The 18,211-nt window shown below is 45.5% G+C and overlaps 1 protein-coding gene across 5 annotated transcripts in view; it reads right to left on the reverse strand.

Annotated features, from left to right (window-relative positions):
* MATCAP1 (microtubule associated tyrosine carboxypeptidase 1) overlaps positions 1–18,211 on the reverse strand; it is a 46,218-nt gene that overhangs the window by 14,363 nt on the left and 13,644 nt on the right. For all 5 annotated transcript variants that reach the window (XR_014713754.1, XM_084644633.1, XM_084644635.1 and 2 more), the window contains exon 3: positions 14,642–14,785. Coding sequence is in view for 4 of the 5 variants with exons in the window: in XM_084644633.1 (XP_084500759.1) it covers positions 14,642–14,785 (144 nt within the window). In the remaining variant the exon portion in view is untranslated. The remainder of the gene's footprint in view (positions 1–14,641; positions 14,786–18,211) is intronic.

The raw sequence follows: 18,211 nt of genomic DNA on the forward strand, positions 1-18,211 counted from the left end.
GATACTGTGCACTCCCAGGAGGACTATCAAAATTTAAGTGGGCCATTATAAGACAAAAGCTTTGTTAACTGCTCAGTCCACTCATGCTGGCCTTGTCCCATGGTTTTGAATGCTGGGAGAGGGAAACAGAAATAGGTGATGGGGAGATTTTTCATCTCTTCACTGTTTGAACTCTCACAGAGCCAGAGAAGCCAAACTGAAGCCAGAGATCCCCAGGAGCTACCTCCTGGGTCTGCCCTGAAAGACACTTTGAATTGACAGATCACTACAACTCTGTCACTCTCAGAATCTAGATGATAACTCATTTCTGTGTGTTGTTTGCTTGCTTTAACCTGTAAGTACTCTCATTTCTTTTTCCTAGTTAATAAACTTTTAGATAGTTTATTACAGGATTGGGACAGGCATTGTCTTTGGTGTAAGATCTAGGTACCAATTTATCTGGGGTAAGTGACTGGTCTCTTGGGACTGGAAGCAGCCTGAATGTGGTGTAATTTTGGGTGTAAGTGACCATTTATCACTAAGTTCAGTTTGTCGGGGTGGCAAAATAGACTGGAGAGTCTCACGGGACTGTCCGTGCCCCCATGGGAAGACTGGTTTGGTGATCCAGGAGTTCACATTTGGTACTGGGTTGGTGAAATCTAATTATAGAACATACCATCAGTTTGGGGTGTAATTAGACAGTCTGCCTTGAGGCAGTGTGACAACTTCTTCTTGGAGTAGTTAGTCCTGGAACCCACAAGGGGAGAGGCAATTCTTGATTTAGTCCTGAGTGGCACAGAATCTGGTCCAAGAGGTGAACATAGCTGGAACCGCTCAGTAATAGCAACCACAATGTAATTAAATTTAACAATCTTGTAGGGAGGAAAATACCAAAGAAACCCTCCACAGTAGCATTTAACTTCAAAAAGGGGGACTATACAAAAACGAAGAGTCTAGTTAAATGGAAATTAAAAGGAACAGTCACAAGAGTGAAATCCTTGCAAGCTGCATGGAAACTTTAAAAACACCATAACAGAAGCTCAAATTATATGTATAGCCCAAATAAAAACAAAACAGTAACAGGACCAAAAAATCTTCACCACTAAACAATAGAGTAAAAGAGGCAATTAGGGACAAAAAGGCATCCTTTCAAAATTGGAAGTCAAATCTTACTGAGGTAAATAGAAAGGAACATAAACTCTGGAAAGTCAAGTGTAGGTATAACTAGGCAGGCCAAAAACAGAATTTGAAGAGCAACTAGCAAAAGACACAAAAACTAACAGAAATTTTTCAAGTACATCAGAAGCAGAAAGCCTACCAAACAATCCATAGGGTTTGGATTGAGGTGGATGATTGAGGTGCTAAAGGGGCACTCAAAGAAGACAAGGCCATTGCAGAGAAGCTAAATGAATTCTTTACATCACTCTTCATAGCAGAGGGTGTGCGGGAGATTCCCACAATTGAGCCAGTCTTTTCAGGTGACAAATCTGAGGAACTGTCCCAGACTGAGGCATCAATAGAGAGGTTTGGGGATAAATTAAACAGTAATAAATCACCAGGATCAGATTAAACTAGCTAGAGACATAAAGAGTAACAAGAAAACATTCTACAGACACATTAGAAGCAAGAGGAAGATCAAGGACAGAGCAGGCCCATTATTCAATGAGAGGGGAAAGACAATAACAGAAAATGTGGAAATGGCGGAAAAGCTAAACGACTTGTTTGTTTCAGTTTTCACCAAAAAGGTTAGTAGCGATTGGACGTCTAACATAGTGAACGCCAGTGAAAGTATGGTAGGAGCTGAGGCTAAATTAGGGAAAGAACAAGTTAAAAAAATTACTGAGATAAGTTAGATGTCTTCAAATCAGTAGGGCCTGATGAAATACATCCTTGAATATTCAAGGAGCTAACTGAGGAGATATCTGAGCCAGCCACAGATTATCTTCAAAAACTCATGGAAGACAGGCAAGATTCCAGGGGACTGGAAGAGGGCAAATATAGTGCTAATCTATAAAAAGGGGAATAAGGACAACCCAGGGAATTACAGACCAGTCAGCTTAACTTCAGTCCGGAATGATAATGGAGCAGATAATCAAGCAATCAGTTTGCAAATACCTAGAAGACAATAAGGTGATAAGTAACAGTCAGCACGGATTTGTCAAGAACAAATCACATCAAAGCAAACTAAGAACTTTCTTTGACAAAGTGACAAGCTTTATGGATGGGGGAAGGGTGGGGGGGGGAGGAGGGAAGCAGTAGAACTGGCCACCAGTTCTCACTCAAGTTTTGCCAGTGGGGTTTGAATTCACAGTGGAATTCTGAAAGCTGGCATGGATTCTGGTATCACTACATGGAAACCCCGCATTATAGTCCCTCTGCTGAATTCTCTTTTTGAGCTGCTTCTAGCTTACATCATTCTTCACTGACAAAAGTCAAATCACCTGCTAGGATCAGAGTTCTCTCTTGTAAGACCAAATCTTTCGGTCTTTGTTTTGCGGTGAGGAAGAGAGCTGTACCCTGGTAGACTGCAGTCTAGGTCCAAGTGCCCTGGACTTAGCTGCGTTACCTCAGGCAGCTCCCTTGCCCTCTCTGCTGTGCCTCAGGTTTCCACTCTGCAAATGGAGGGTGATGACAAATCTATAAAGTACTCTGGGAGTTGGTGATGAAGTTTGCTGTGTGTCATAAGGAGAAAGTGTCATTCAGTCTTTGCAGCAACAGGAACAGAATCTCCACAAAGGAGATTCTGAGACTGGGATGTGGGTCCTTCTAATTGTTAATGGCAGAAGTGCTTTTGTAGTTTTCAGGCGGCTTGTATCAGGTGGCACAGTGATAAGATGTTAGCTTCAGAACACATCTCTGTCATTCAGAAGCTGCTAAAGCTGGCCACCTCATTTTGGAGTCAAGAATTGTAACCAGCGATTCTGTGTCTGTGATTCAGTAGGAGAGAAATTCTACTTTAAACTCCTGGAATTTCTTCACTCCAAACAGAACGCTGTGTTACATCTGAGCACATTTTTTTACCTGCTTGATTTGAGGTTCTGAAAGTGCCTGGCTGGCCTTTTGGTCCCATCTGCCATTTGTGACCAACCCCACTTCTCCCCATAGGTGAGGCTCCACTGGAGTTCCACCTTGACATCAAACTCTACCAGCACCTTCAAAGAAATGAGGATATTGGTCTGCCTCAAATGTCTTGTGACATTCTTCACTCTTATCCATTCTGAACAATCATAGTGCTGGGTTTTGGTTTGTGGGATGTTTACTATAGACAGGACAGAAGTTTTCCAGTTAATGAAGTAACCCAGGTTCACTAGGATCTCAACAGTGTCTTGTGACATTCTTAGTAACTCTATTTTCTCTGGTAGAGGCCTTAGAGGCTAATCTCTATGACGCACTTGTGAGAAAACCCTTCTTTCCCAGGGACACAGACCCTTCAAACCACTGCAGGCACCAGGTCTCTCAAATGAGCTGCCTCATTTACACCTGTAGTAAGTATTTCATCCAGGCAGCCACAAGGACTCCATCACACTGGGTCCTTTCTGTGCAAAACCACAGCCAGCAGGTTGGCCGCCTCATACGGCAGCCTGTTATAATGGCCAATCCATTATGAGAATGCATTACAAGATTTTTAGATTCTTTGTGCGCCATCTGCTGGTGAACTTGAAACAAACATGTGGCCCATTCCTGCTGTCTCTGACGGGAGCAGCAACATCGGCTCACCTAGCTTGGGGAACTTTTGTTCTAAGTCCAGCCAGATATTCCCAATTACCTTACAGTCCCCACAGCCAGAAACATGGCTAGCTTATACTGAAACATACTCTCTGGTGCTGCCCACTCCAAATTTTCCATAGGTGACTGGGCACTTTGGCTCACCAGCTCCCGGGTCAGAGCTTACACACGTTAACTTTGGCCCAGTTGTCTCAGCTTCATAGAAAGGCCAGCACGGGGTGAACACTGTGGCAGATCTAAGACAAACGTTCAAGGACATCAGATAGTGTATTTGCCTTTGTCTGATTAAGCATAAGCCCGTTAGCCAGTAACTGATCAATGATGGACCTGTTACAATGAGAACATAGTAATACTGTTCACCTTAGTATTCTTCCTTTACCTTAATTTCCCCACCTGCCACTTTCTTTACATTCTCCAGGTACGGGGAAATGATTTTTTGAGGCCTAACTCATGAACATGTGGGGTTGTTCCCTGTGCTAATGAACTATGCAGAGTCAGGGGGCAATATGGGAAGTGCCCCAAGTGAAGGATTTGGGTCTGTCCTTCTCAAGCATCCATGCATGCACCAATGCACGGCCCAACCTCACACAAGCAAAGAACTCCTCCAGTGCCCTCTGGCACTTGTGCCAGTGGCTACACCTAGACCAGAGCCAGAACACAATGCCGGAGGAAGAAAGTCCTCTGTTCATTCAGATTTTGCTTCTGCTTTAATATTTATTTCTTATTCATTGTGCGTGTTACGGTCCCAAACCAGCAGATTCCCCTGCAGGGACTGCAGCCTTGAGCCCCACTTTTATCCGTACTATCTTCCATCTCTCTTGGTCTCCCGTTTAGGAGCAATGAGGGCCAAGACATGCAGGCTGTTTGGCCTTGCCTCTGATGAGGCACCCGCATGGCAGGACTTACTACTGGGGAGTTAGGGAGGAACATACCCTTGTGGCACATTTATAAAGATTGGTCTGGGGACCAAAGGAGATTTGTGTGGGATGCTCTGGGCTCTTGATGATGTTTGTCTCTCCTATGCTCTTCTTCCTGGGGTCTGCAATGGAGGGGCTGCTCTCTGAAGCCTGCAGGCACATGCTATTTTAACACCTTCATAAAGGGCAAAGCAGTTTCTTGGGGAAAATGAGACTACCAAGTGTGACCCTAAGAGCCCCTCACTGGCGACTGGCAAAGGGTTTCACTGTTCTGTAACAGTAACTCCTGACAGGCCTCACAATCTTCCCACCCCTAGCACATGGCTTACATAGTATTTACCCATACCGGTGGGGTCTTCAAAGAAAGCCAGGGTCACATTGGCCATTAACATTGTTGTGACATATATGTACAAATACCATGTGCGATGTTTTGTGTGCATGTGCGTACACCGAAAATACATTCCTAAGAAAGTCTGAATCAAGGGAGGATTGAGAAACAGGTTTCAGCCAGACAAAGGATATATGTTCACCTCTTTGCCTCGGGTCACATGTAAATGAAGCATTGTACGTCCCTTTATCCTGGGGACGAAACAATGAATTTTGGGGGCTATAAGGAGAAGGCAAAAGGAAACTTCTTTGTCCTGCACCTGAGGAAGGAATTGAACAGTGTGATCGCATTCATGAAAACAGGATGCCAACCTGCCCTGGTTGGGAGCACTGTGAAGGACATACAAGTGTGGTAAGGCTCCTTTTAGACAGGTGGTTAGGCTGTAAAAGTTAGGTTTAGTCTCTATAAAGCATGTATGGGTTTTGTTTTATATGTAACCTTTCTGTTTTCATTATCCTTACTCAGTATCTCTTAAATCTTTATCTTTGATAAAAAACTTATGATTGTTTTCACTATAAATATATCTCAGTGCTGTGATGTTATATAGGCTCTGATCCTCAGTTGACTCAAACAAGCTGGTGTGTACGCTGTCCCCTTGGGGATAGCAAACCTGGTATTTCTGTGAGTAATCAGTGACGGGGGCTGGAAATTACAGGGGAATGCTTCAAAGGGGTTCATGAACTGGGGTGCACCCACTGTTAAGGCAAAGTAAGGGCTGACACAATCCCAAGATTGTGTGGGTGGCTAGCAGGCTAGTGGCATCAGGGAGCTGACATCCCTTTAAGCACCTGCAAGTCTCTGACTGCAGGCAGGGGGGTAACCAGGGGACTGACGGTACTGGGAACTCCAAGAAAACATCACACCGAGGCCCTGGGAGCCACATGGATCAAGCATAATTGTGTAAAGCCATTTTTCAGAGCATTGTCTTCCACTCTTTGGGTCTGGCTCTCCTCGACCGTCGTAAGCTCCACTGGCTGCAGGGGGGTCACTGGCCAGTACAGACCATGGGTCTCTTTCGCACAGCTTTCTCCAGTACAGCCTGGCTCAGCTGAGTAAATGAGGGTTGGAGCTTTCAGCACAATAATCCACTTCTTTCTGTGGGCGAGCTCACCACACCACTGAGCGTGTCAGACGGGGAAAGGAACTAGAGAGGCAAAGTTGTTACTTCAAATAATGGCGATTTATTGGAAATCCCGTGTTGAACAAGCAATGGTTTGACAGACACAGCAATACAAAGGGAATGATAACAGTAAAACATATTCTGATGAAAAGAACCGACAGCAAACCCACCCGGGTGTCCCAAAACGTCAGTGCCCAGTGACGCACTAGGTGAGCTCAGCACTTTGGACTGCAGTGATGGCTGGAGCTGCACGGCACTTACAGTTAAGGTTGCCGGACCATTTCCATTAAAAACCTCCTCTTGCCACTGGTTTTATTTCGGGGTGAAGCTTTTCAGGTTGGAAAGTCAAAGCTTGCCGTAGTCCTTAGTGAGGAGAAGCGCCTTTCAGTTTTCCAGCAAAAATCAACTTCAGTTCAGCTGAGCAATGAGGCTGTAATGATACTTTGCACCTGTGCTGCACCTGCTCTAGGAGTCTCTTGTGTTTCACAGCAAAGCAGAACTGGACTGCACATGCGGGTGGAATTCCAAGTCCTACAAAAAACACTGTGAGCCAGGTTTCATTCAACGTGCGAGTGCGAACTGAATGAAATGGCACTCTGCCTTAACCAATGGGATATTCTGAGATTAATTCCAATCGCCTTGCTTTCTGAGCTCTTGTGTTGGTCTAGCCAAACTGTCTAGATAAAAGAACCTTAAGGTTACAAAGTGGAACACTCACAAGTTTCGAAATGCCAAAGTTACGGCTGCCCAAGTAACCTTAATTCTGACCCATATATGCGTGTGCGTTATGGTACTACAGTGCAGTCTTTCATTACATGATCACACGCTATTGTTTCCCCAAGGAGTCCTATCTCATTCAGTGCACAGGATGGATGGGGCTCCAGGAATGAGGCAAGGGTCCCATGGATCCCTGACTTGTTCTAATCCAAATTTGTTACTGCAGGACAAATCTGAAGTAAATCCATTAAAGTCAACAAGCTTCAAATCTGCACCAGTCTCGCTGAGAGCAGAATCTACTTCAGGAGCACAGGCGGGACAGTGCGCTGTCATGAGGCTGAGTTGCACTCATTCAATAGAATAAAAATCATTTGTTGCAAAATGACAGAGTGAAAAATAGTTCCTGGAACTTGCACAGAGAAAAGGGTTGATTTCAGTTTGGTTTGGCCACAAGTGTGCACCTCTGCCCTACTAAGTTATTTAAAAATAAATGTAGCAATGTCCTTCTTACATTTTGCAATGTCCAACCTGCACCCTGAATCAGTGTCTCAGGACAGCACTTTAAGCATGTTAAATAGGACTTACGCGTGTCCTTCAGTGCTGCCCTCACTAGGGATGTTTTCCTGAATCGGGGCTTGAATGAACCTGTGGGTCCTGCAGAAACAGCAGCATGTTGTTGTACAGTTAAAGACTGCCTGATCCCCCACTGTCTTCCCTGTATGTCATCATTGACACCTATGCTAAATGGCTGTAAAACACTCCCACAGGGTGAGGGGATAGTTCTGATCTGGCAGTGTTTCACTCCACTTTGTATTTATTTTGCACATGTCTACGTGGTTAGACAAGGTGGAGGGCAGTGCAGGGTCAGAACCTATATTATAATGTATATGCACAAGAGGACTGAGTTAAGGGTGCACATGCAAACTTATTGTAGCTATTTCCTGATTTTTAAGGGATTCACTTTGCAACCTTAAGATCATTTAACCAAGTTTCTGTCGGATAATCCAGTGTCTCATGCCAGGTCTGTGTGATGGTGAGGGTGTGTTCCACAGGGACACAGCACATTGCTCACTGGGGCTGAGGTCGAGGTAAGATCGGTCAGAGTTAAATGGAATGGAGCCAGAGGACACTGCATCACCAAGGTTGGTCCCCTGCTGCCCATGCAGGGATGTCCCGGTTCAATGCCAGCAGCAGTGTCCTTCTAAGGAAACTTGGTGCCTGCAGTGCAGCTGTTGACTCTGACGCCAGACTCAGTCCTAGCCTGCTCTCCTGCCCATCTGGTGTCCAGTGCACTGTCCAGACACACCATATTTGTGACACTTATGATCTGCTGTTTCCTTAGGGGGAACTGAGCATGACATTCTCTCATCAGCCTGCAGATCTCCATTGTCAGGCCATCAACAAATGCACAATCCTCCGCTGGCAGGGAGGGGCTGGGCAAGGTGAATATGCGCTGTCCTGTCACTCACAGTTGCTCCTGTATGAAGGAAACAGGGAGGATTGAATTTAGAGCATTAAATCCTGGGAATGCGCAGGAGAATACAAACTCCCCACCCAGGATCAATGTTCTCCTGTTCTAAAAAGAACTGCTTTCCCCCAGGCCGGGCAGCCTATGGTGGAACAAGAGCTCACCTCTGTGCCAGTCTTCTTCGCCTGCTGAATTCCCTGTTGTTGGCTGAGCAGCTACAGCTCACACCTTTTCTGGATCAAAAAGCGTGACTCCTCCACAAAACCCAGGGCACCGTTGCAAATCCTTGTTATCTGAGTGAGCCCAGGATGGCTCTGGCTGGGCATAAGCTTTCATGGGTAAAAAACCCTACTTCTTCAGATGCACCGAATGCAAATTACAGATGCAGGCATAAATATACTGACACATGAAGAGAAGGGAGTTACCTTTCAAGTGGGGAACCATTGTTGACAAGGCCAATTCAATCAGGGTGGATGTGGGGTGGGAGGAGGAGATACTCCACTGACCCCTTGCGAGCTGTGTATGCCTCCTACACCCTGCTGGAGTGGCATATAGGGCTGGAATCCCACACAGTCTGTTCACAACCTTAACTGTCCAATTCAACAGGGAAGGGTATTGGGATGCCAGAGAACTGGGTGATGTGTCACCGGACTCCTTGCTGTTTCTAGAAAACAGCTAGTCAATCAGAGCCATTTGAGGGTGCAATATTTACAGCTGAAACCACCGTGGTTATCGAACAGCACAAAGATACTTCCTTTGACCAATGCACCAGGGGCTAAAGCCAAGAGCGAAGCATTCTTTGGTACTCCATGTTCTGGGTATGTAGCAAAGGGCCGCTGCTACCTGTAAAGATGTGCTGGGGAGTTATTGATTGCTGAGGGCTACAAGGCAGGACACAATTCTACATACTAACATGTCTGAGTTTATTTTGTCAGGAGTCCTGGCTGATCAGTCCCCAAGGGGGGGAATCCCTGCTTTCTGTAGACTGTACAGAACTGTCCCTACCTCTGGCCCCTATCCTGGAAAGTTTGGGCCACATGAGATTTTTTCCAAGGTGAGGAACCACAGAACAGTGGGAGGATCACAGAAGTGTTAACAAAGCAGGGCTAATAACAAAGTCACCAGCTCTCACAATTTGTTCGAGTGATGGGATTTCAGCCAGCCTGGAGCCAGTCGGCAATGCTGCATGAAGCTCCACCTCCCTACAAATTTCATCCCTGCCTGAGAGAAACCCTCCTCTGACTGGCTGCCTTCCCCATTGCCCCACCTCCTGGGCAGGAGCAGCCAATCAGGGCCGATGCAGGAAGCAACCAAGGATATTTCACCACCTCACTCTTCAGGAACTGAGAGGAAGGTTGCAGCTCAGGTGGTGGCTTGAGTCCAAGCCTGCCCAGCTCTGAGCTCAGATGGTTAGCCCATGCTGCAGTGTACAGCCTGCTATTTTTAGCCTGCTATCTTAAGCAGAGCTAGCTCAAGCAGAGCTAGCTCGAGTCTGCCTGTGGGGGCTGGAAGGCAGGCTCCCAGCTGCATGGTAGACACACCCAGTCAGTCCTGTCCCTCATAAACCAACTGTCTCCATGGGCAAGGCCAGCACAGCGCAGAATGAAACCTGACTGAAGCCACCTCACACGTCAAAGACCACTTTCGCTGTATTTCATAACAGTGCAATACTCACCAGTATAGACAGGGAGTGGGCACACCTAGAAGAGTCATGGGCAGTGTGGGGAGGTCTCTACAAGCTCTCACAACATCACCTCCACCCTGAGCCAGAACAGAGCCAGACAGGGTCAGGGTCTACGGCCTGAACGATCCTGAAGGAAGTCTTTAATAGTCAGCACCAATTGTAGTGCAAAAAGACTTACCAGTGGAATGCTGCTCGACATGCAGGAACCTGTGGTACTCTGCCTTCCCAGATCAGTATATCCCCTCATGCCCAGGGACAGTGGGAGGATGGGAGCTGCGCCCTCGCTGCTCTGGCAGCCACTACCATGGCTTGGCCCATGCAGCCCATTAGGGTTCTCTGCAGTCAGCTTCTCACTGGCCAGGGCAGGGGTGGGGGAGGTGAGAAGCCACCAGCTATATTGGAGCGATTGCTCCCGAAGTAACTAACTCAATCTGGCTTTGCAAATGCTAATCTAGACACTCACAAGTGCTTGGTCCGGGATTTAAACCCAGACTTTGCTCTGGTTTAGTCTAGATTAGCATTTGCAAAGGTGTTAGCTGCCAATCACCTTGAGTTCCAGCAGGCCCAAACTCCGGTTTAGACACAGCCTAGGTGGGGAGGAGCCCCCTTTGCAGTCCATCACTGTGGAGTCAGACCAGGCTGTTGGGTGAGGCTGGGCTCTGACTCTAAGACACTATCAGTGGTGCTTCATCAACACTTCTTACTGTGTATACTATTGCTATTGAATGCAGCTCCCCAGGAGACTCCAGAATTGCAGGTGGGGATCTGGCTGGGGACAGATAGCTAGAGGAAACCACAATTGTGTCCGCACCACGTTAGCTCCCTGCTTCCTGGCTTTCAAGTACTTGAATTTTCACTACAACATTTTGATCATGTTTTAAATTAAATGGTGTGGCTGAGATTCTGTGCTGCCACTGGTGGAGACCCAGCATGCCTGGCCAGGCCAAAGGAAGGGTGGCCTCCTGATTCTGATCTGTTCTGGGAGCACTCCCCACCCCACTCAAGCAACCCTGGGGGCTTCTTTCAGTTATGGCAGCCTCGCCAGGAATATCCCAGCAGGCTATAGCAATGGGCAATATGGCCCCACCCCGACTCCACCTCAGTTGTTGGAGGGGTGCCAGTGTAGGACTATCTAAGGCAGAGCAATGCAGTGCCTGCACTGGGGGTGGGAGGAGGAGATACTCCACTGACCCCCTGCAAGCTGCGTATGCCTCCTACATCCTGCTGGAGTGCTATATAGGGCTGGAATCCCACACTGTCTGTTCACAACCTTAACTGTCCAATTCCATAGGGAAGGGGAGTAGGATGCCAGAGAACTGGGTGATCTGAGGAGCTCCTAAACTCTGCAGCTATGAAAACATACTACTTCAGTTAAAACCCATCTTGGCAAAGAGGACACAAGCTTGCGGAATCTCTGTTCTCCTTTTCACTATCTGGAAAAAGGGGCTGAATAACACTTGCTTCCACTGTGTCAAAAGGTGATTTTTAGTTGGTTGGGTTTTTTTTGTGGGGTGTGGGTGATTAGTGAACCAATGGTTCAGTTTGTGTTGGATGTTCATGTGGAGTCGATAGGAACCTTCTAGGTAAAGGCGTTACCTCTTTGGATCAAACAGCAGAGATCTATGCAGTGGTGCTAGGAGTCCTGGCTTGACACACTGCTCTGACGAACAAGGACAGAGAAATGAGCTTGGAGTATATTGTCTTGAGAAGTAGTAAGAGAAAGGAGTGGATCCAAAAGACACATAGTTCATTACCTTCAGGAAATGTAACTCCCAAAACCACCAACAGTGTGAGCTAGTTGGTTTGTGATGTGCTTATATGTCCGAAAAACTTGGTCACTGCAGTGACAGAGACATTGGACAGATTAATCTGCAGGACAGTTCATCTTTTAGACCTGCTAGCCTTGGGTGTGTGTAAATGTCACACTCATTGGGCTTGTTCCAGGGCCTGTGGTCAAAAGCATGGTAAGGCAATCCAAGGCCTATTCTGTTCTGCTACTGGTAAGTACAGAATTCACTAAGGAGTGAGAGTAAATCTTATTTTGCCCAATCACATTCTTGATGGTTGGTCAGTGCCAAAGAGAGGAATGGGAGTCATGTCTAATCCAAACTCCTCTTACACCCAAATCTTCAGCACCAAGCTACACACTGCCTGATCAGCTACGAAGCAAACATTCTTGACAGACCAGGAGGAACTCTAGCACAGAGACCCTGTCAGCTGGCTACAACCTTCAATCAGCCTATGCAGATGTCCGCACAATCAAATGCTGCTGTTGGTCTGCACATTCTTTATAAAATATTTCAAATTGTTTGAATTTCACCCCAGAAGTGAGATAAAGCTCACCAATGTTATCTCTGGGGGGACAGGCAGCAATGAGAGGGGTTTTACTTCATTTAGAGCTCGGTAAAATATTTTTAGGTGAGCGGTGTCATTTCCGCATACTGGAATATGAATTACATTCATAACGTCACATCCACTGAAAACCCCAGCCGAGACTAGTATTTATTGAAACGAGTTTCCTCCTGCAGTGCTTTCACGCCCCTGCCCCTTGATGCTGAAGTTGCTTCTTTTCTCTCTAATTTCCAACCCATTCCCGATGAGCTGCAGCTCACTGCCCTCCTCCCCTCAACAGTCTCACGCAGCGGTGCAGCTCTGTCACACTCTGACATTTCTCCAGCTTCCAGCACAGTGACCCACGAGCCTGACCACTTGCTAACCGATGTTAATTACAGCTTCACAGATGAAACACATGACTGTAACATATCACATTGAGTGGGCCCTGGCGACTAAAGATAGCAGATCCTCATACGTTTTGTATACGGCATGTATGATACAATATACAGGCTCAGCTATAATGGGCCAGGTTCTTGGGCCCAGTCAAGCTGTGCTCAGTGCAGGACTCAGAGTGGGGTAAAGACAAAAGCAGCTTTATGCCATCTTGGTACATGACCAATTCCAGAGCTTCCAGGGGGAAGATTCTGACCCCTGGCACAAATTATGGCAGTAAAGGACTGCCCATGTATGTCCTGCTCTGTAATGGCCCCAAAGGGGCTCTTACCCTGATGACGATTGCTGGTTGAGAGCAATCTCTAGCCACACTCTCTCCTCTCTTCCTGCATGCCTGCTCGTGAGTTCCCAGTGTGACACTGTGGCCCAAAGGGCTAATGTGAACTGTGGATGTGTAAACAGGGGAATCTCAAGATGGAAAAAGGAGATTATTTTACCTTTGTATTTAGCACTGGAGCGACTGCTGCTGGAATAGTGTATTCAGTTCTGGTATCCCTAATTCAAGAAGAATGTTGAAAAACTAGAGACGGTTCATAAAAGACCCACAAGAATGATTAAAGGATTGAAAACCATGCCTCACAGCAATAGGCAAGGAGCTCAGTCTATTTGGCTTACCAAACAGAAGGTCAAGGGGTGACTTGATTACAGTCTAAGTACCTACATAGGGAACAGAAATTTGACAGAAGGCTCTTCAATCTAGCAGATAAAATTATAACAATGGCTGGAAGCTGAAGCCAGACAAACCCAGACTAGAAATTAAGGCTCAAATTTTTAACAGAGAGAGTAATTAAGCATTGGAACAACTTACTATAGGTTGTGGTGGATTCTTGTCACTAGAAATTTTTAAATTAATGTAGGATGTTTGATTTCAGGAATTAATTTTAGAAAAACTTAATTCCTGGAATCAAACAGGAATTAATTCAGGGAACTTCTCTGGCCTATGTTATGCAGGTCAGACGAGATGATCACAGTGGTCCTTTCTGTCCTTAAAAATCTGTAAATCTATGCCTGCTACGGTATGGGGCCCAGAGGGAGTGGCGCAGAGCTGAGCTAGCATTATGGCAGCTGAATCCTCAGCAGTCCTTTGAGGGCAGCTTTCTGCACCCTGTGAGCCATGAATGGAGCTCAAGATGGGCCAGTATTGGCTACACTTGGTTAGATCTTTGGCTCCAATATTTAATATGATGAGGAGCTATATAAACTAAGATAAATGTGTATTGTTTTTTGCACGTTTTACAGCTGCCACTGGGCTCAGTGGTGCTCTGGTATAACTCCACTGTAGTCAAGACAAGGGTGCTTGCTTCCACGAGAACTGGATTTAGTCCACAAAGGGTGAAAACTCAACTTGGTAACATTGTGTTTTGGAATCAACAAGTCTGATTTATGTAAAGTTACTCTGGATATCACTTTTACACCAAAATGCCTTGAGTCTTTCTTATGCCACATTCCTAGAACTGTTTGTGTTACAGTTTGTTAACATCTTCCTGGTTCTGAAGTGCTCAGAAGTGAAAACAATATTTCCAGCTGCAGACACCAGAGCCGTATAGAGAAGTGCTATTAAAACCCTGCTACTCTAGGTGACGTTCCTGCAGCACAAAATTACATCAGATATGTTTGCAGTCACTTCATGATGCAAGCTCATACTTAACTCGGTGTCCACTCTCACTGTTGGGTTCTAAGAATCATGGGTTCCCAAATTTCTTCCTCTCAGTCAATAGCCATTTTTAATTTTGGCTTTGTCGGTATACATCGCACTTCTGAGTCCATCTCTTTGTTTCCCTATTATCCCTACTGATCTGTGCTAGCAGTGGTTGTGGTGAAGGTGCTTCATAAACAAAACGAAGACAATTATTACCTCTCCCACACAGCCCTCCTTCTGCATGTACTTCCGGATAATAGACCAGATTTGGCATTTGCTCAGCAGTCTTCCACCAGTGGTCACTTCAAAGCGCTCATAAGAGCCATACTTCTCCAGGACGGCATGAATGATCCCAGTTGCCTGCCACACACACATAAAAGAGAGTCAGCCTTTCCCCAAGCTACCTTCTACAGTTTCAAGTGCAGCCTCCATAGCTATACTTAGATCTCCTTGGGCTATGTTCAGTTAAAGGAATACCTGATAAAAGAATCAAATGGCTGACCACTTTTGATAAACAAAGACATTGTATAGTTTTGTATGTTATCTGATAAAGTAATAACAGATAGATAAGACTTGGTTGGGAATTTTTCAACAATTTTTTTTGGTTTTTGGTCAGAAAATGCCGATTCTTTTGGAAGGTTTCTCAGGTCCAGGATGGAATTTCTGGTCAAAACCGGAGAGAAAGCATGCTTCTAGAATAGCCAGTAGCCCCCTGTGGTTAGGGCACTCACCTGGGATGAGGGAGACCCAGGTTCAAGTCTGATTCAGAGCAGGGATTTGAACCTGCGTCTCTCACATCCACGGTGAGTGCCTAATACCAGTGGGCTAGTGACTATAATGGGTCTCCCGGGCCCTCCGACATATTTTCATGAAAAATGGCTCCGGTTCATCCTGCATTAGAAAGAAAACAAATTCAGTCACAAATGGAATTGTGTTGCAGCCAATAGACAAAAAACATCACGATGCGTGGTACCTGCCATCCCCCTCACTCTAGAGGCATGACTAACTGTTTAGTGTCCTTCTGACATGCTAGTCCTGAGCCTTGGCCAAACAAGTCTATTAACTGTACTGGTCTTTGGAAGTAATGTCTTCACAGCTTAATAGCATAGGCATCGTTTTTTTAGCTCCCTGGAAATGCTTACCAGGAGATTATTTAGGGAATGCTTACCAGGAGGTTGCCTTCTTGCTAGTTTCCAAACAGCCCTGCTCCACTATTAAATTAAGTCAACTCACGCACATAGTGAACAATCCAATCACTCAATATAGCCCTACAGTAACTATCCCAAAAACCAGCTCATCTGTAGTATTCAGAAGTTATTATAGATCAGCCCCAAGCCCTTCACTTTTAGCTCTCCCACTTGTAGATCTCAAAGCAGTTGAAGAACAGACACAAATAGCCCCACTTTACAGACAGCATATCCAAGCACCCACATATGAAGTGTTTTTTCTCAAGCAATGTCATCTGGTGGATCAGCTATCGGTCTATTAATGCAGTGATCTTGGTTCTGTTCTCAGCTCTGCCATAAATTTTGTGTGACTTTGTGCAAACCACAGGCCACAAGGCTGCTGATGTTCAGAGTCTAACTCAGTCTCAAGGATACATCTGCACTCCAAAATAAACCCCACGGCAACAAGTGGCCTGAGCAGCAGACTTGGCCTTGCAGGGCTCGCACTCTGAGGCTAAAAATAGATGTTTATTCATTCCTGCTCAAATGGGAACATGGGCTTGGAGACCCTCTCCCCTTCCCTGGTTTCAGAGCCTGGTCTCTAGTCCGAGCAGGAGCATCTACACTGCTAAAACAGCTTTGTAGCACCACCCCTGCGAGCCTGTATCAGTGTAGATGTATCCAAGGTGCCCACCTGGGACCTGATTTCTGGAAGTGCCAAGTACCCAAAACGCCAGCTGCAGTCACTGGGAACTACGACTGCTCAGTAACTCTGAAAAAATCAGACCCAAGCTGTTACAATTGGCTACCTAAACAGTGAAGGGCCCCAAACCAGTGGCCACTTTTGAAAGTGTTGGTCTTAACCTTTTTCTGCCTCCGCTGCTACCGCATCTGAAAAGTGTAAGTAGCATATTTTGCCTGCCTCCCAGGGAAGAGGTTTGAACTACAGACAATGATTAAGGCCAGTCAGGGGAACCCTAAACTATACAGGAAGGACAGGTCAGGTCAGAGGTGGGGAGTAGCACCTAGCAGATTTCATAGAAATGGAAAAGAAATGTTTTGAACTGACAGGACCTACCAACCCTAAGTCCTAACACTACACATATACTAGTGGCCTCCTGATGAGGAAAAGGGAGTGCATAATGTTGTAGGACACCAGAGAGGCAACCCTCTCCAACAATACAGTGATAACGGGTGACTTCAGTTCTGCATGTGTGTCATGTCTGTCACAATGGAACAAGAATTAAATAAGCAACTGCTCAACATTACAAATGATTGCTTCTTGGAACAGCTAGTTTTAGACCAAAAGAGGAGAGGCTATTCTTCAATTAGTCCTAAGCAACACACAGGACTTCATATTTCTTGAATCTATAGCAGTGGCAATTATATTATTTAACTAGGAGTAAAGTCAACATCCTCAGGGAAGGGATCATAAAACTTTAGGAAGATGGAATGTATGATCCTACTGACTAGCTATGGCTCTCTTTTTTAAGCCAAAAGGAAGGAATTTAAAAACCATGGTTTGAGCATGTAAACGACTTCTACAACCATAACTACAAGAGGCATGCGGATCTCTCACTGAAAAGGAGGCAAGAGAAGAATAAATGATGTGCTTAACTGGTAAGATTGGAGAGGTTATCTGAGCCAAACAGGTTACCTTCTAACAGTGGATTTCTAGCCCAAGTGAAGCGATGGAAAAAGAGAACATAAACTATAACAGCTAAAATGGAAAGTCAGAGGAATAATAGGGAATTTGAAGAGCAAACACTCAGAGACATAAGAACAAGAAATTCTTGAAGTGTATTAGAAGCAGGAAGTCTTGTTGACCACCAGAGGTAAAGAAAGCCATTAAGCGGGTAGGGACATTGCAGACAAGTTAAAGGATTTATTTTGTATCAGTCTTCACCATAGATGATGTTAAGAACATAAGAACGGCCATACTGGGTCAGACCAAAGGTCCATCTAGCCCAGTATCCTGTCTTCCAACAGTGGCCAATGCCAAATGCCCCAGAGGGAATGAACAAAACAGGGAATCAAGTGATCCTTTCCCTGTCGCTCATTTCCAGCCTCTGGTAAACAGAGACTAGGGACACCGTTCCTGCCCATTCTGGCTAACAGCCATTGATGGACCTATCCGCCATGAATTTATCTAGTTCTTTTTTGAACCCTGTTATAGTCTTGGCCTTCACAACACCCTCTGTCAAAGAGTTCCACACGTTGACTATGTGTTGTGTGAAGAAATACTTCCTTTTGTTTCTTTTAAACCTGCTGGCTATTAATTTCATTTGGTGACCACTAGTTCTTGTGTTATGGTAAGGAGTAAATAACACTTCCTTAGTTACTTTCTCTACACCAGTCACGATTTTATAGACCTCTATCATATTCCCCCTTAGTCGTCTCTTTTCCAAGCTGAAAAGTCTCAGTCTTATTAATCTATCCTCGTACGGAAGCCGTTCCATAACCCTAATCATTTTTGTTGCCCTTTTTCAAACCCTTTCCAATCCAATATATCTTTTCTGAGACGGGACGACCACATCTGCACGCAGTATTCAAGATGTGCACGTACCATGGATTTATATAAAGGCAATAGAATATTTTCTGTCTTTTTATCTATCCCTTT

The sequence above is a fragment of the Lepidochelys olivacea genome (assembly GCF_965140295.1).
Source record: "Lepidochelys olivacea isolate rLepOli2 genome assembly, chromosome: 12".
Lineage (NCBI taxonomy): Eukaryota > Metazoa > Chordata > Testudines > Cheloniidae > Lepidochelys > Lepidochelys olivacea.